Source organism: Pseudopodoces humilis, chromosome 5, assembly GCF_049639895.1.
Source record: "Pseudopodoces humilis isolate 2021_Gansu_Grassland_sample_001 chromosome 5, ASM4963989v1, whole genome shotgun sequence".
Taxonomy (NCBI): domain Eukaryota; kingdom Metazoa; phylum Chordata; class Aves; order Passeriformes; family Paridae; genus Pseudopodoces; species Pseudopodoces humilis.
The window spans coordinates 64,557,239-64,574,066 of NC_142204.1; the positions used below are offsets into that span (position 1 = coordinate 64,557,239).

At 36.6% G+C, this 16,828-nt stretch overlaps 1 protein-coding gene across 2 annotated transcripts in view; it reads right to left on the reverse strand.

Annotated features, from left to right (window-relative positions):
- The window catches only part of SEMA3A (semaphorin 3A), a 235,031-nt gene that overhangs the window by 102,396 nt on the left and 115,807 nt on the right, over window positions 1-16,828 (reverse strand). For both annotated transcript variants that reach the window (XM_088054859.1, XM_014255194.2), the window contains 2 exons: window positions 14,510-14,667; window positions 11,805-11,867 (listed from right to left, as the gene is read on the reverse strand). In XM_088054859.1, the coding sequence (XP_087910985.1) occupies window positions 11,805-11,867; window positions 14,510-14,667 (221 nt within the window). The remainder of the gene's footprint in view (window positions 1-11,804; window positions 11,868-14,509; window positions 14,668-16,828) is intronic.

Consider the following 16,828-nt stretch of genomic DNA (forward strand, 5'->3'; position numbering starts at 1 on the left):
GGTTCTGCCTTTGGCCTTGTACAGAAGTGCTTCTATCTTAAAATCCAAGAGATTAATCCTACATGACATCTAAGACCTTCTAGCACAGCCTGCATGATCTTCCTCTCTCTTTTCCAACACAGAGAACTTCAGATAGCTACTCTTATATATATCTATATGACTGCTGGATCTGTGTCTGCAAACAGTTGTAATGGCATGATTGCCAACGACCTACAAAGTATGGCCAAAGAAATGGTGACATGCAGTAGCTGAAGCAGTCACCACAAACCTCAGGCACAATCCAGTTTGTTTCTTTGTTTGAAGGAATGCGGACCATAACCAAAAGTCCAAGCAGCTCCTACGGGCTTTCCTGGGGTTAATTTGGTGCATAAGTGCACCAGGGCATCCAGCAGAAGCCACTGTACCTTGCCTCTTGGAGTTAAAGGTACATTTGGCCACCCAAGGGAACATGCCCCAGAAGTTCACTGGGTACTTCTGAGTGAGAAAAAGGACTGAACTTCAGGTATCACAAACATGTTTACACTTCCTCTAGACTAGACTGAGGAAGTTGTGGAGTTCAGATCCTCAGTTCCATGCTGATGATTTACTGAAATGAAAGTGGATAAAAGAGTTTGCATCATACTATGGTAATGCAGCCACAGCACCAACTCAGCTGCAAATTCTCCTGTGCTAAAGTCCTACTTGTAAAACAAGTTAAGAAATTACTAGACTGTCACATTCACAGTGTGAATTAAAGTCAAAGAGGTCCAGTGTGTCTGGACAGGTACCTTAACTCAAAATTTTAATTCCAAATACTATACCAGCTATAAGGTCAGAGGGCCTGTCTTGAAGAGGAGATAAAGTGTTAATTAGATTTTCCAGAAGGGCACCCACCATATGAAGATCAATGTATCTGACTTACAAACTAAACACGCAGATTTATTTTTTAAGAGTTTTCTAATATTTATATGTCAAGTTGATAGAAGGGCTTATGCAGAGAGAGATTAGCCTGAAAAAATAAATTACAAAGAAAATGTCTGCAACCAAAAGAATAAGAGCCAAATGCAGAAAGATTGAAAAACAAACAGTAAAGATATGTAACACTGATTAGGCTGTGTTATGCAGACTTTTCCCGGACAGTTACAAAAATAAAGTCCATCCATCTGTCAAAACATCTGCTCCATGTATGAAAATTAAAACAGAATTTAGGTGGGTTTTATGAGTTTCCAGTAATTATCTCTCCTCCAGAAGCCTGGAAGTTACGTCCTTCGATCTGGATTACTAATGCAGCAAAGAGTTTTTAATGACATCTTTTTAAGTTGAAGGATAAGTCCCTGTGACTAACTAAAATCCAGATTTTTCTCCTTATTTTAAGAAAGTGGTTTCATTTTTTTTAAACCAACGGTGATGTCCATACTGCTTGTCAGATATTGCAGCAAATGCAAATGGCCAGATTATGTAGAGCAGTAAGTAGAAGGCTAAATGATCCTTTACAGGATCATTAGCTTCAACAGTTTTCTGCTGATTTAATCCAGATAAGCATCAGACCCAGTAACACATTCTTCCTTTATATCAGTCTTCCTAAATAGCCAAGTGATTAAAATAGCCTAAGATTTTGTCTGAACAGGATGGACAAGAGGATTTAGAACTATCATCTAACAGCTGGACAAGCAAAATAAATATGTATTTTGTGTCTTAAAATGGATGGACAGCTTTCATAGAAAGTCCTATACATGAGGTTAATTATTATGTTTACTTTTTTTTCCCTTCTTATGTCCCATTAGTTGAATTTTCAAGTGATGAGGTCAGGGATATCCACAGAGAATAAGAAATCCCCAATATTACTGCTGTCATTCAAATTTATCACACTGCTGAAAGATGTTCTGGATTTATCAGGGAGATTTTTAATTTCTCTCCTTTGCTAGTGGTCTACTGCCAGCTGCCACCAGTTCAGTCGGTACTGGCAGATATCTTTTTCCAGCACGGAGCAGCATTGTTTCAAGGAAAATATTTCTGAAGTGTTAGTGCAATAAATATATGTGTGATTGCCATGTACACAGATGATGTATTGTCAGCTAGACCCAGCAAAGACTTCAACATGTCAGTAAGCACGGGCAAGGAAGCCTCTTCAGGGTGAGCTCTGCATCATGTGTGCTTTCACAGCTCCTGCTGTTTGGTTGCAAAGTTTTGTAAAATGCAGCAACATTATTTAAAAATGATTGCTGTGTCCCTCTTTTTATTACAGTAACATTTGGAAAAGTACTGGTCCAAATGTACAGTCAGCTTAAGCAGGCCCAGAATAAGCAGTGAACAAAGACAATTATTTAGGTCCTGTTAAAATGAAATGGTCTTTTAAAATTTTATTTTATTGGAGTAAGCTGTTTGGCAACAGTGCTGCAAAGCTATTGTGTTAATGTTGGCTGGAACAGGAAAGTCCCCAAGTACTGGGATCTGTGTGCAGGCCCTAATGGGTGGGGAAATCCTGCCTGGCACCTGTACTCCACCAAATAACCTTCCAGCTGAACCTGTATAGGCAGGTGCATGATTTTAGAGTGGAGGAGGGCAGCTGGCATAAAAACATTTGCAAACTGTGATTTATGACTGTACACCCCTTGCAGCTGGGATCAATACCATCATCCACATCCCCATTATGTCATTATTGTTCCTTGCAATTAACAGGATCAATGTTTTATAGTCTAACTCTGAAAAAGCTAGTCTGCAGTGCTGAGTAAAGCAAGTTGAGCAGTTGAAGTATTGGGATCTGGGTTATAGAGAGGGGTCCCCATTAACTTACTTCTTGGTAGTTACACTCCCCATTTTTCAAAGCCTTATGAGCAGCACACATTTCATCACACACACACAAATCCAATACAAACCAAGATTACACCTAGTTTTTCAAAGATGATGGATCCCCAGATTCAGTGGCCCTTATGCAGGGCTGTGATCTACAGGTACTGTGATTTGGGGGATCTGACTCCTTTGGAGATGTCATAAATTACTCTCTTAGGCACAGTGTCCACTGCCAGCATTGCAAAGGAACCATTGATTAGTTTCATACCTCAGTTTTCCTCTGCTGACAAGATATGCCCTGAGAAACTTCAGACTGATGAGGGTTGATAAGACATTTTTGGTTGCATAGTACAGATTACTGTGCTTCCAGTTATCTTTCCAATTAAGTTATGCCTGTTATCTGTCTGATTTTTTGATATGACAAGAGTTCTCAAGAATATTTAAAGTGTATAATTTACTCAAGTTGCAGGATGTCTGCATGAATTTAAACCATTAAAGCATCAAGACAAGAAAAGAGAAGCAAAGAAAACAGATGATTTAAAAAAGCCAGCAAAAAAAAAAAAAAAGGCAGATATATCCTGATTCCTTCAAGCCACAAAGCTGCAAGCCATATTAGCAAACAGTTGTACTGTCAGCACACTTGCACAGCAGATGGAAAGCTTCTCTGGTTCTGCCTTGTGTTAGTGAGGGTAAAACAAAAAATGTCTTCCTGCCTCTCTACCTACCCACTTGCAAATCTGGGTCACTACTGGTATTTGGTCATTTGGGCCAGGGTTTGCCACTAAGGCTAAGCATGGAGGTAGCTGAGCTGGGTGGGATATTCCCTAGGGTCCATCCTGAAAACCATCTTAATCCAGAAGCCATTAAAAGAAGACATTAGAAGCCATGCTTTGTAGATGCCTCGATGCATCAGACCTCTAAACCTTTGTCATTAGCACTAACCATTTGACCTAGTGATCTTTGGAAGTAAAATTTCTACAACTTTTTCTGCATTCAGTATGTTCAAACTACAAGACATGTTTCAAGTCCTGAAATTTTCATTCAGAAAATGCATATAATAATTTTTCCAGACCTGTGAACAGCTAGAGGGATGCCAAGAAAAGGCATCAGCACAAAATACCTGACTTAATGTCTCTGTCATATTTTTATATCTGGTTAATGCACAGTTAACAAGACAAACCAAAGTCTTCTGTGGATCCAGTCTAGCAAACAAGTGGGTTTTTGGGTTTTGCAGGCATAGGATGACTGTTATACATGAAACCTTTTCATGAGTTCTAGCAAGCGTCCTTTATTTTGAATATAGTTATGTTTTTCAGCAGTATGCATTTTCTACACTACAGAATAAATTTATTTAAGGAACAGAAGAGTATTTTCAAAATAATTCAAAATATTGGGAAGCTTTGAGGTCAAGCAGAAGCTGGTTCTTTCTGACCATAACTTTTAAGAATCTCTTTTGTTCTACAGAGTAAACTTGCCCCACAATATGAGCGCAGCTTTATGAGCAAAGAGACCTAACACTAATGTTAGGTTTCAGCTCAGGCAGCCTCACCAAGCCCATGAGCAATTTAAGTTGCAACCACAGTTTAGATCTAAGGAGTCTCTCTCATCTCTCTCTTCCATCTGGGTGGAGTAATCACCTGTCTCCTGGAGAAATCAGATTACACCCCACCTTTCCGAGTTGGATCAACACCTGCTAATTGGGTGGAGTATTTCAGACAAATGGGTTGCCAAGCCTGTTACAGGCACGTAAGATATTGAGGCTCCAAATCAGCCAGCTTGCCTTTTTTCAGCACAGTACATATTCTCTAATGATTTCCACTCACAGCCACCTCAGATAAGTGCACTCCAAACTTGTGTGTTGAAAGCAAAGGTAAAGCCATGAAGTGTTGAAATGAAGCAAAAGACTGTGGCATCTCCAAGGGGCAGCTGCTTATTAGTGTGTATGACTGTAAATAAATACAATGTGTATTACTGTAAATAAATACACTGTGTATGACTGTAAATAAATACAGTGTGTAAGCTACTCCAGGAGGTCACACGTGTCTTACTGTGGGAAGCTGGAAATTTCTGTGGGGATATTAAACTGCTCTGGCCCCACAGAGAGATGCTGAACTAGAGAAACCTTAAGTGACAGAAGCTTAAAATTCCCACTCAGTAAAAATTTGGCACCCAAGTGATATTACTGAAATGTGAATTTGTTGAATGGTTTTGGGAGGTTTTTTGCTATCTTTCTGTCGGTTGGATTTTTTTTTTTTCTGTCTATATGTATATTTATGATACATATATAGTAGCCTAAAGTTTTTGGAAAATGTTAATCCAAAATTAATTACCTATGGGAATAAGAGATGAATAGATTATTTAAAATGACAGAGATTCTGCTATTCTGTCAGAAAAATAAACAACCAAAAAATAAAAATAGGGAAAAAGTAGCATTTTATTTCCTAGATTATTTTAAGAACTTTCCCTGTAATTTTCTGAGTTACTATGAAAGAAGAAAAGACAATATTTTAACTTGTGTGCAGCAGGGAGAAATTTAGTAGACCTATTTTTGGTATATGTAAGCAAGAGAACTACAGAAAAAATTAGTTGTGAATTAAATTAATAGTTATGTTGTAACCACATCTTGAGTATAGAGGAATACATGTAATATATGATCTTTCAGAGCAGATTTAATTTTAAAATTCATTTTTATTAAAACAATAGATAATCACAAAGAAAACAGACACAATATGAAGCAAAGTGGGGTGGGGGGTGGAATTGACTGGCACCAAAGAAAAGGCTTTTTCTTTAACTTCATGAGTTTCAGATTGAAGCCCTGAAACAAAGCAGGGACTAAACAGATCTATCATTTCTACCAGTCATCCAGTTAATGTGTTTTTCTGGAAAGAAATGTATGAAGAATAAATTTACTCTGTCCATCTTGGGGTGCAGTAAATCATAACATGGAATTACCCAACAACATTTTGAAATAGCAATAGCTGGAAACTCAGCCATAAATAATTCTCAGACTTTGCCAAGGCCAAATGAGGGCTCATGAGGAACACATATTGATAGAAAATTAAACCACATAATTTTGGTAAGATTTTTTTCCTTCAGTTCTCCTTTATTTCCCCTTTTCTAACTCTTTGTATTTCAAAAGCAACAAAGAAAACATTTTGACAAGACTGCATTAAATCTGCTGAATATTAAATTTCCTTCAGAAGCAAATTTCTATAGTCACACCTATAACAGAAAAATGAACCCAAAACTGGAAAATTAGCTTTCTCCTTGATCTATATCAATTTGTTTCCCATACTGAAAGACTTAAATGACTTCCCATGATACATAAATGGGTAAAACATGAAAATATGAACAACTGCCAACTTAATTCTTCCTCTGTATAAAGACACAACTTATTACCTTACAGTAACTGATTTTCCTTGGTCAGTTCATAGGAAGAAATATATGCAAATGCCTAAATGAACACAAGCTGTAGGATCAACATCTGAAATATGCCATAAATAAGGCTTTATGCTGGTGTGTTGTGGGGGTCCAACCAAGAACAGGAGCTGACACAACCTGGGGGGACAGGAACTGTTTGAGAGCTCCACAGGACTTTGAAAGATTCCAATGGCCTTAACTCCTTTTTTACCAAGTCCAGTCCTCCTGAGTGAAGTGGTTGTAGGTTTTGTGAGTTTTTTTCCCCCATGCCTTTCTCTTTTGTTTGTAGTCTATGCACGGCAGTTTTCTGAAGCAGCAGTATTACAGCTGCACAGTGCTTACAAATGTCTCACTCTTTCATCTCCCAAATGGTAAGCAATGCTTTGGTAGGAAATTGTGTCCACATTGAAGTACACAAAGAAGAAGGGGTGAGCAGCCCTCAAGCTAAAAAACCCAGCACACTAACTGGGGCAGTTGATAAAGTAAGAAGGAATATGCTCTGGCACTATTTATCTTACACAAAAAATGTCACAAAAACCACTTTCTTTTCTTGTAGTAGGTCATACTGAAAGTGAATTCTGTCCCCAAACTCATTTGAGACCTGTTGTTTGGATTTTTACTCGTTTTCCCCTTCTTCCCAGGAGACATTCACCCTTCTCTTTTCCCCAGGCTGGATGGGCATCCTGAGTCTTTAGGCTTTGCTGAAGAATTTTACTGCTGTGCTGAGACAGGAAGCCAGAAAGGAAAAAGAGATGACAATGAAAGTTGGTGGCAGAAAAGCTGGAAATTTGGCTGTAGGTGTCTTCCATAGGAAGAACCCTGACTGAAAGGAATGAACTTGTCTTTGGCACACCCAAAGGGCCAGAGGTAATTTGCCTGGAAAAACTGTGCCTGTCAGATGAATTTAGAAACATGCTTTCTAGATCCAGCCAGGATTGTATATTTAATTTTCAGATTCCCTCTTCAGATCTTTGTTTACAATAACAGATGAAAATAATTACTTTTACTTTCTGCCTCTATGTTCTTCTATTTTCCCTAAGGCAACAACAGTAATAAAATGAGTTAAAGGGACTCATGTTCAATTATTGCCAACTATGTTTTTTTCCAAATTATCACCAGATATGGCTGAGGGACACTTGTTGAGTCGCTTTTTATTTTCCGGGTTCTTTTCTTACTTTCCAAATTAAGTCATTGCACACTGATGGATCCATAAGCCTACAGATTCACCCTGTGCTTTCCTATATTTTAGGGAGGGGATGGAAAACTTTAAAGAAAGCATAAACTAAGATCACATATGAACATTCTGGCTTTAAACATTACTGTAAGAAATGGGATGGTGAATTAAATTACAGTCATGTGATTCTACTTGCATGAACAATAAATTGAATAATTAAATGCTAGCCACACTTGAATGCAAAGAAGCATGCACAGAATATGGCTATGTCATAAAATATGTGTAAAGAGCCTTGCTGCTTTGTCACTGGAAATAAGTTTCTGATCTAAAGTGATTCCAAATTGCCGTCAAGAGAACTATTAAGTATAAAATAGTTAAGCACAGTTGGAATCAGGTGAGAGATAATAACTAGGTAAAATTTAATTGCAATTAAATAGCCCGGGTAGATGCCTATCTCCTATAAATTATAATACAGTCAGTGCTTACCCACACGCAAATCTGCTGGTACACTTCAGCTGTGTACACAAAAGTGTAACTCCTTCTGGACCTGTATGGAGTAACTGCATGTTCATGTGACAGAGCAGATGCAGAAACTTGCTGGTACCAAGTAAAAGTACTTGCTACTCTTTGTATCTGTTTGCACATCAACGTGTATTTCTCACCAGAAACATCCAGGGAGAAGCTGATGTCTTACAGTGTGCCAAGTGTGTGTCTGTCATTGCGCAGCTTGTCCTATGTGACTTTGTTAAAGCACTATGGAAATTTTATACATTTATACATGTCAAAGCCAGAAGGGACTGTTTCAACAATTTAATTTGACCTGGAATCTTTAAAAGTCCCTAAATAAATTGGATAGTCAAATCACACTTGAAAATAACATCCTAAGGTGCCCTTCAGAAACACTTTTTTTATACTTTCAGGTCACAGAAACCTATTGTACCCTTTAACAGGAATTTCTCTGACTGATTGTGTAATTTGTGAACTACTGCTACAGTGCAAATCTGATGCAGAGATGTATTGACTAAACAGACAAAGCAGCTAAAATTTTCAAAGCAATGGCAAATTAACAGTTTAAGGACTAAATGAGGTTTCCAGTCAAGAACATATCCTTGCCCTATGCCTACCTGCAAAACTAATTAGTATTTCTGGTAACTTCTGTAAATCACCAAACTTTGCTTTGCTGGTTTATGATATCCCAGGAATATCAGAATGGAATTGTAGACACTGGTTTTGTTTTTCTCTTTCTCTGTTAGCTACCTGTTATTTATCCCACATTTAATGCAGAGGTTGTCACGTGTATTTGTAGGGGCCTAGGCGACTGTTGTATTTTTAAATGAAATATTGAGGCTCACCAGTGAGGAATATGACTAGCAGCATGACTGTTCTGTGAGTTTATATAAAAGCTGAGAATTATTCTGTAGAGACTTTGTCTTCTTTGATCATTACCAAGGTCTGGCCAGGAATCATGAGAAATATTCACAGGACTAACAGAAACCAGAATAGATCAAATAAGACACTGAAGTCCAGAATAGCAAGAAATCCTCACAGAATTGCTCATTTAGTTGAATTACGTAAGCAAATATCCTATTTATTATTTATTGTCTTTAATTTTTCATGAACAATATTACTTTGGTGCTTGTGATACTCTATACTGAGGAAATGGAAATATATTGTAATACTAAGTACTTACATGGGTGAGTAATTACGATTTTATTGGAAAAAATCTGTATTTTGATGAAAAGCATAGCAGTTAACCTTTTTCAGAGAAGTCCTATTCTAAGTAGGTACTGCATAGCTGGGGGAAAGGTCTTTCAGCAACTCAGCTTACTCATATGGAAAAAAATCCAAAGCACACTTGAAAAGTTTTATCTACCTAAACAGTGAGTAAAGCTTAAGTAATTAACATATACTAAGCCCTTTAAAAACAGAAATTAAAATTACTTTAAGTAACAAAGGGGTAGCAGGAGAGCAGGAATAGGCCCCATTGGCTGCTCCCCTCAAATCCCGTGTGGACCATCCTGAGCCACGAACCTGCTGTGCTGAGACGGGCATGACTGACAGCATCAGGATAAGGAATCCCTCTGAAGGAGTGAAAACAACGCTGAATTACCTCTTATAATTATGAGAGGAAATCTCAGAGGTCATAGCTGAGGTTAGCAGTGGGGCAGAGCCGGGGTTGTGCTTGTGCTGCAGCTGCTGCAGTGCACCTGGCCCATTAGTGGGGACTTGCACTTTCAGCACCGATTCACCCTGGAGATCAATAATTAAAAGGAGGTTTTTTTAAAAAAATACCTCAATGCAGAAGTATAGACTGTCTTGTAGAAAGTTTTGAGCCATTACAACTGAGGACTATATAATATCTTAAAAGTGGTACATGCTGAAAGCAGTATTATATCAAGCCAGGTTTATACGTCACTTTATTTGTCTTCTTTTTCTCCTGTTCCCTCTAATGAAAGTCTGTTGAGTTATTTTTATGGCCTTTATATTTCACACTCCCAAGGTACTGACAGTGACTTTAAGGAATAAATAAGGGAGGAATAATAAGTTTTTTTAATTATCGGTAATTAGAGTTAAAGTAGTTACATTAAATATGTTCCTTGTAATGCACTGTTTTATGGCAAGGTAGCTGTAAATATTTAAAAACAATGCTTTGATCACATCAAGATATGTATTCCCTCTCTCTAGTCACCTACATGTTTATTTTATTTCTCACTCCTGTAGAAATCTGTAAAATTACCAGAAAAAAAAAAAAAAAAAAGGCAAAACCACCCCAAACAACCTTACAGGATCTACTGCCAGGGTCACACACCACACTGCAGAGTGGTGTGGGCTTCACCTACTCATGATGAGTAGGCGTAGCTGTCCCAGTATCACAGGAAGCAAAAGAATCAAAGTGAATAAAAGTTACAGTATAAGCAGTCCTCTCAAGCTCACCACAGTCAGATGGGAACCTGAACCTCCCAGCTTACTCCAGAATGTGTGTCTCTACAATTTTAAACAACCACGCTGAATTAGAATCAGCTTAGTGAAATGTATAAAGCATACTCTTTCTTACTACACTGAATTTCTAAAAATAATTATTAAAAAAATAAGAATATACTTTCATGCTAGGTACTCTTTTTAGTTTTCTAGGTTTTTACTCCAGTCATGAAAAAAATCTACTTAATGTAATATCATAACACTTCACATGAGATGGAGCAGGAAGGTTAGTTAATTTGCTCATATATTTAACACTAGCCCCTCTTTTAACCTTGAATATTAGATACTTTAGGCTTCACCTTGCACAGTACTCCTGAAAATTATTTGTGGACATTACTTCTATTTGGACATAGAAATAATGCATTACTTTAAATCCATTATTTCTATGTAATGAGATGGTCCAGGTATCTGGCATTTCAGCTGTCCCATCACATATTTAGCTCAGCCCATATTTCTCGCTTTTTTCCCAATCTACCTCTACTGTTCCCAGATGTAATTTTTTGAAGACAACTGTCCTCTATGGCCTAGGTAAAGACTGATGAGACTATTTTTATTATGACCTAGGAAATTATTCAAATGGAGCTCTCTAGAGGCATATGGTTGGCATTATGAATATTTTACAGAATCATCTCTGAAAATCAGGCCAATAGCATATACACACGGGGCCGAGTTCCACTCTCACTTATACCTTGGCAACCACGCTGATTTCCCATTTGGCTTTGCTATGCAAGTATTTGTTTGGCTTATTGCATGCATGTATTTTTTATCTGTTTTTCCCCTTCTTCAGCCCCGTTTCCCACACTGTTCCTATAAAGAGGACAGTTACTGTCAGTGTGGAATGATTGCTATTTGGGGGCTATTGGCTGTATCTCTCTTACCTCATAAATACAGGGAATACGATGTACATAAGAATGAGGGAAAATGTTCAGAAAATGATGACCAGTGTAGCAGTGCCTTTCCTGAGGCACCAAAACTGATGCTGAATGTTTACACCACCTTGACCTCAATATTGCTGTGAACTCCAAGCAGGAAAGGGCTCTGGGGAACCTACTGGCTCCAGAGAGATGTTACAATGAGAAAGCACTTCTTAGAGCTCCCTTGAGAACTGGGACCTGGAGCAGGGCAAAAATAGGTCAAAACACTATGTACCTTCTCATCAGGAGATGAGTATGCAAGGGTTAATATTTTTCATTCTGATATTTCTTCTTTCTTACTGATTTTTTTTTCTTTGGTTTATGAATTCTATTTCATCTGCATGATTTCAATTTATAAATTGAAACCCTTGGTAATGAAGACAAAAATTCTATATAAGAGGACTGAGAAAACTCAAAGTGAAGTAATGATCAGACATGTGACCTTACAGAGTAGGAAAAATACTTAAAGAATTAACACAGTAGGACATAATAAAATATTTACAATGTTTTATAAAAGGAAAAAAAATGCTAAAAAGATTTGTACTTACCACAATATCTTTTCCAGCCCACTTGCACTCATCCCTTCGGGAATGTGATACAGGCCAAACAATCTAAAAACACAAAACAAAAATCACATTGTATTATTTCATGCTTCAGCATTCACAAATTGCAGGGCAAATGCTTACAGAGTCCCTTCATCCAGTTTATCTTCCCCCCATTTTTTTTCTTATTTCCTTTTCTTTCTTAAAATTTGACAACAAAGACATTAAATACTGGAAACAAAAACAGGAGTAATAGGTGTCATAGTAAAAACGATCTTGAAGTCTGTATTGTGAATTTCAGCTGTGAATCTCCAGTCCTAATGATAAGAGGGTTAACTCTCTATTGACTGAGTGCTCTTTTAATCTTTTAAGTCTCATGTAATGGAAATACATTCTCACATTAGAGTCCCAGCATCAGAAATTAGGTGTTTTCCCCTTCAGTGTATCTAATAGTTCACTCTTTCTCTAGTCCAGTCAATTAAATAATAAAAAAGGTGCCATGGTATTTGACAAGTATTGCACCATCAAAATAGAAATGTTTATGCTGTTTCTATAGAGCCACCCTAACACAACTAATCCTAAATCTAGATTTTCTGTAGTGTTTGCTTAGCAGAAAGTGGATCTCACCTCATACAGAGAAAATCCAGAGACCCTCACAGTCAATTATTCATGTTTCTTTGAAAAGCTTTTAGGAATTACATATAGAATAAAACATGATCTTCCCATAAAATGCCAGGCTATTCATTTGGGAGCCTCAGATAATGCAATATGAATGGCCTTAAGTCTGGATTACAGTCTTGGTGTTCAATATAGTTTGTTAATAGAAAGCGAAAGGCAAAATATTAAAAAAAAAGATGGAATGTGGACAAATGAGGGGGTCAAAGGAGATGTTGTAGATGATATTTGAAAATACAGTTTGCAATATTTTTTAAATTCAACATTTATTTAATGACATCCAAACAGGAATTGAACATTTTAAGTCTATAAAATAAGGCTGAAAATTTTATGAGTACATTCTCTCTCAGAGGATTCCCACTGCTTCCTGTTGCTATTCTCATCTTAAAATGTGCAGAGATGTGAAAATTTAAATTTACTAGGTTGAAAAACATTAACCAAACTTCTCAGATATCCCAAAAGGACCAGTTCAAGTTTAGTTCAAGTTTTGGACAAAAATCTCAGTATTTTTCAAACCAGTGTATTTCAATCCAGATGTTCTTTTTCCTTAGATTCACAGTAAAATCTTTTCCTCCAATTTGGTTTAAAAGACAGCTAAGTCAAACTGCTTTAGTTCATTGAAAATTTGGCTTTTTGACTTTTGTTGTTGCCATCAGCATTTAGACACAAACCTAAGGAGTTTTCTTAGATGGCAGAAACAACAGCCAGTGAAGTTTGAGCTCAAGTGCAACACTGTCTGTTTTGTAATTTTGATTGAAGTTTCTTACATGACTCTCCTGTCTATAATAAACAGATCCCCAAACTCCTAAAGCCATTTGCGTAATCTTAAATCTAGTCTGAATCCTCTAAGTCTGTTGCTAACATACATTTCCATGTTACTGATAGCAATTCTTTATTTAATATTTTAATATTTGTATATAAAGTCAAATAGTGTTCTAAAAGTATCTGACTATGTAAGTATGTAAAATACAATCACTCCCTACTCTACACTCTACAGAGCTGTTTTCTGCAATGGAAACACCTTCTTTCTTTTAATTATTCCAGATGTTTTGCACATTAAGCTATTGATCCCTCAGAGAATTCAAATAAATAGCTAGTTTCCTTTATAGCTACTCTAAAGAGAATAGAAAAGAAAATACTCTGTTTTCCTTTTATCCTCTTATCCTTAGAGAATACGAATGAATAGCCTGTCTTCCCTCTGAACAGAAAACACAAGGTATTTATTGCTATCATCTTAGGAAGCTAATAGTCAAACGGCCAAAAGGTCAGGAACACTAAGAAAAAAAAATAATCCCTGGGTATTGAAGCAATATATCTCTCATAAAAGGGTACTCTCTGGATTTTAAAACGTGCCATCAAAATACTTAATATAACAAATCAAATCTCCATCCCATTGTTTAACTTCTTAGCATTTTGTCTTACTAAAATAAAGGAAAACTTAAACTATTTATTTGGACTCCAACAGAAGAGTGACACTAAACTGTTTGTCAGCTTTTAATTAGTCACCAACTTTTACTGGAAAATTACGATCTCCATCAAGAACAGCAATATTTTATGGACTTGTTCCTCTTTTATTAATACTGGAACTGTTTTGGTTCAAAAGCAGCAAAGCAGAGTGCCTACAAGTGCTGAGTTAAAGAAGAAAAATCCACACTTGGACTCCCAAATAGCTTCTTTTATCTGCAGACAAATACAGAGCAGTAAGGCCTTTCTGTTTAAACTGTCATAATAGATTCTTGGCTTTTTTAGCAGTTGCCATGAAAGTATGTCTTGTTTGGGAAATGGCTGGATTATTCACTTATCATTTACTTCTTTTTTATAGTCTGAAAAAAATATTGTAGATTATATAGTCAAAGGTCACAGGCTCGTTATAAATTTCTTTTCATAGAGTCAGCAAATATTTTTGTTGTAACAGTATTCCTGACATCCAAACACTTACTACATAATTCCAACAGTGCACAACATAGTCTGAGTAATAACAAGTCTTTAACATTAAAAGCATATATTTACATTGTACAGAACATGAATAAGCGTACCTTTTGATATTCCTTGATGTTAACCAGGTTGAAAGAAAATATGTGATCCTTTGCTCCAACATACAGCCGACCGCGTTCTTCGTCCAAGAGGAAAGTATGGTAACTGGAGCTATTAGCTAGTCCATTGAAATTGATTATATTGTTGGATTCCAACATTTCTGTAAGATAAAGGTAATACTTTTGTTGTTAATACAGTCAAATGAAATATAGACTTATATTTTGATTTGTACAGATATCATTTTAAGAATTTGTGCTTATAGTGTAGAAACAAGTGAAAGCATAATTTATCTGGGCCCCTGAATGTTTTTATTTCAAGCACCCAAACTGCTTGTGAGATTCAGCTCTACAAAGAGATGAAACCAACAGTGAAATCAATTAAAAACCTGTTTGAGTTTTTAGGTGACAAAATTCTATCCGTGGAGCTCATCAACTGTAGGACAACGTTCAATTTTGTTCAATCAATGAGATTTGCAAGGATAAACTTGGGGATAACCAGCTGATAACCACATCAAAACACAAAATCTATTTCCAGCAGAAGACACTACTTCATAAAGTTCTGTTAGTTATGAGAAAAGGGATAAGAATGACTAGCTGATGAGATAACATGTAGCACCTATTTTTATATGTATTATATTCTAAGCCTTCTCACACAAGCAGCATGTTGTTCCGTTGCTTGGAACAGGAATTTAACTAGAGAAAGTAACCTTTCTTCTTTTTAAATTCAAGAGTAATTTTTTAGTTCTGATATTCTGCACAGAGATTTATATTTGCCATAGACAGGATTTTTTTTAAGTACAAGGATCCACAGAATCATAGTTATTCAAACATTAACAAAGTCATATGTGATTTTCTGAACAATATTTTTACTGTAAGTTAATATAGACCATAATAGTATAAGTATTCATGATAATGCACTTTCTTTATGCCATCTAGATTCATATCAGGACCAAAATCAAACCATCTCTTATCGTTTTAAGGCATGTGTCCAGTAAGTCATCAATAAGAAAATTTCCTGGTGATGACAAATCTTGTAATAGTTCAAGCCCTGAGCTTGTGAATTATGAAGGCAAACAGCTTTAGGAGCAGGAGCAGTTCCATTGATGGAGCCATAGAGACAGATGAGAAAGGGAGTGAACACATCAGCATCCAAGGGCTGCCGGCCAGAGGGCATGGGCTGAGATTCAGGTATGTAATGTCTGCATCAATTCTGCCACATGTGCAAGGCAAGGAAGCATGTAACTCCTCTCAGACCACATGACAAACGCTTCAATGTCTAGGATTCACATAACAGTGCAGCTACCTTCTACGGCTTTTCAGTTTTCAGTAAGATTACTCCCATTTTCCACCATTATTCCAACTGAAAAGTGAGTGTAAGATAGCATCCCATATACTGATAGAAATCAAGGAGAAACTGCTGTTAAAACAAAAGTTTCTGCCTAATTTTTGACTAATTTTCCTTCTTTTTAACTCATTCTTTTGTATTAACATGGGGATGTCAGGTGGGGATTTTCTGGATCTAGGTTATAGATTTTACATAATTTCACACCTGCAGCTTTGTAGCTCTGCAGATGTTAAACCTATTTTTGATGTTCACTTATACCAGCTGGGTTTTGAAGCAGGTTGAAACTCTGTAAAAACATTAGCAGGCAACATACTCAAAGAAGACAAACATTGTTAGTTGCATATCATTTGGGATAGCTTTTAGCTTTAGTATTCCTTTAGCGTTTATTTGGAAAAACTCTCACTACCACCAAAAATAGTTAATTCATGAAGCAGTATAGCAAAGCATCAGAGCAGGCACCATATTTTGTTCCTTATTCTACACTTTTTGTCACTAAATATAACTATACATTTATATCACAAACTTGTACTGCTCAAGACTGAAGCTCACTTTTTAAAAATTATTTTTCTTTTAAATGTAACAATCAAATTACCTCAAGCAGTCTTGTCAAAATAATTCTTATGGCTTCCTGCCAAGTTCTAGAATTTGACTCTATTGTCCTCCAGTTCACTTATTTGCATTTTGTAAGAGACTTTACTAATTCTCTTTACTCTGTAATGACTGATTCAGATGTTGAATGTCGACTCGCTGAATAGTGAGTGATGTAGATGATTGATTGCTTAACTTGCCTTAAAACTCTCTCTTGGCTAGAAATGCTCTGCTGTCATCTGTATCTGATCATTTTTCTTATAATACAGCTGTCAAAAACCTTTGTAATTTTTTCATCTTTGTTGGTTTGAACTCATATACGTATGATTCTGCCCTTTGTGACTGCAGTGTAAAGACAAGTGTCTGCTGAAGTCGATGTAACACAAAGG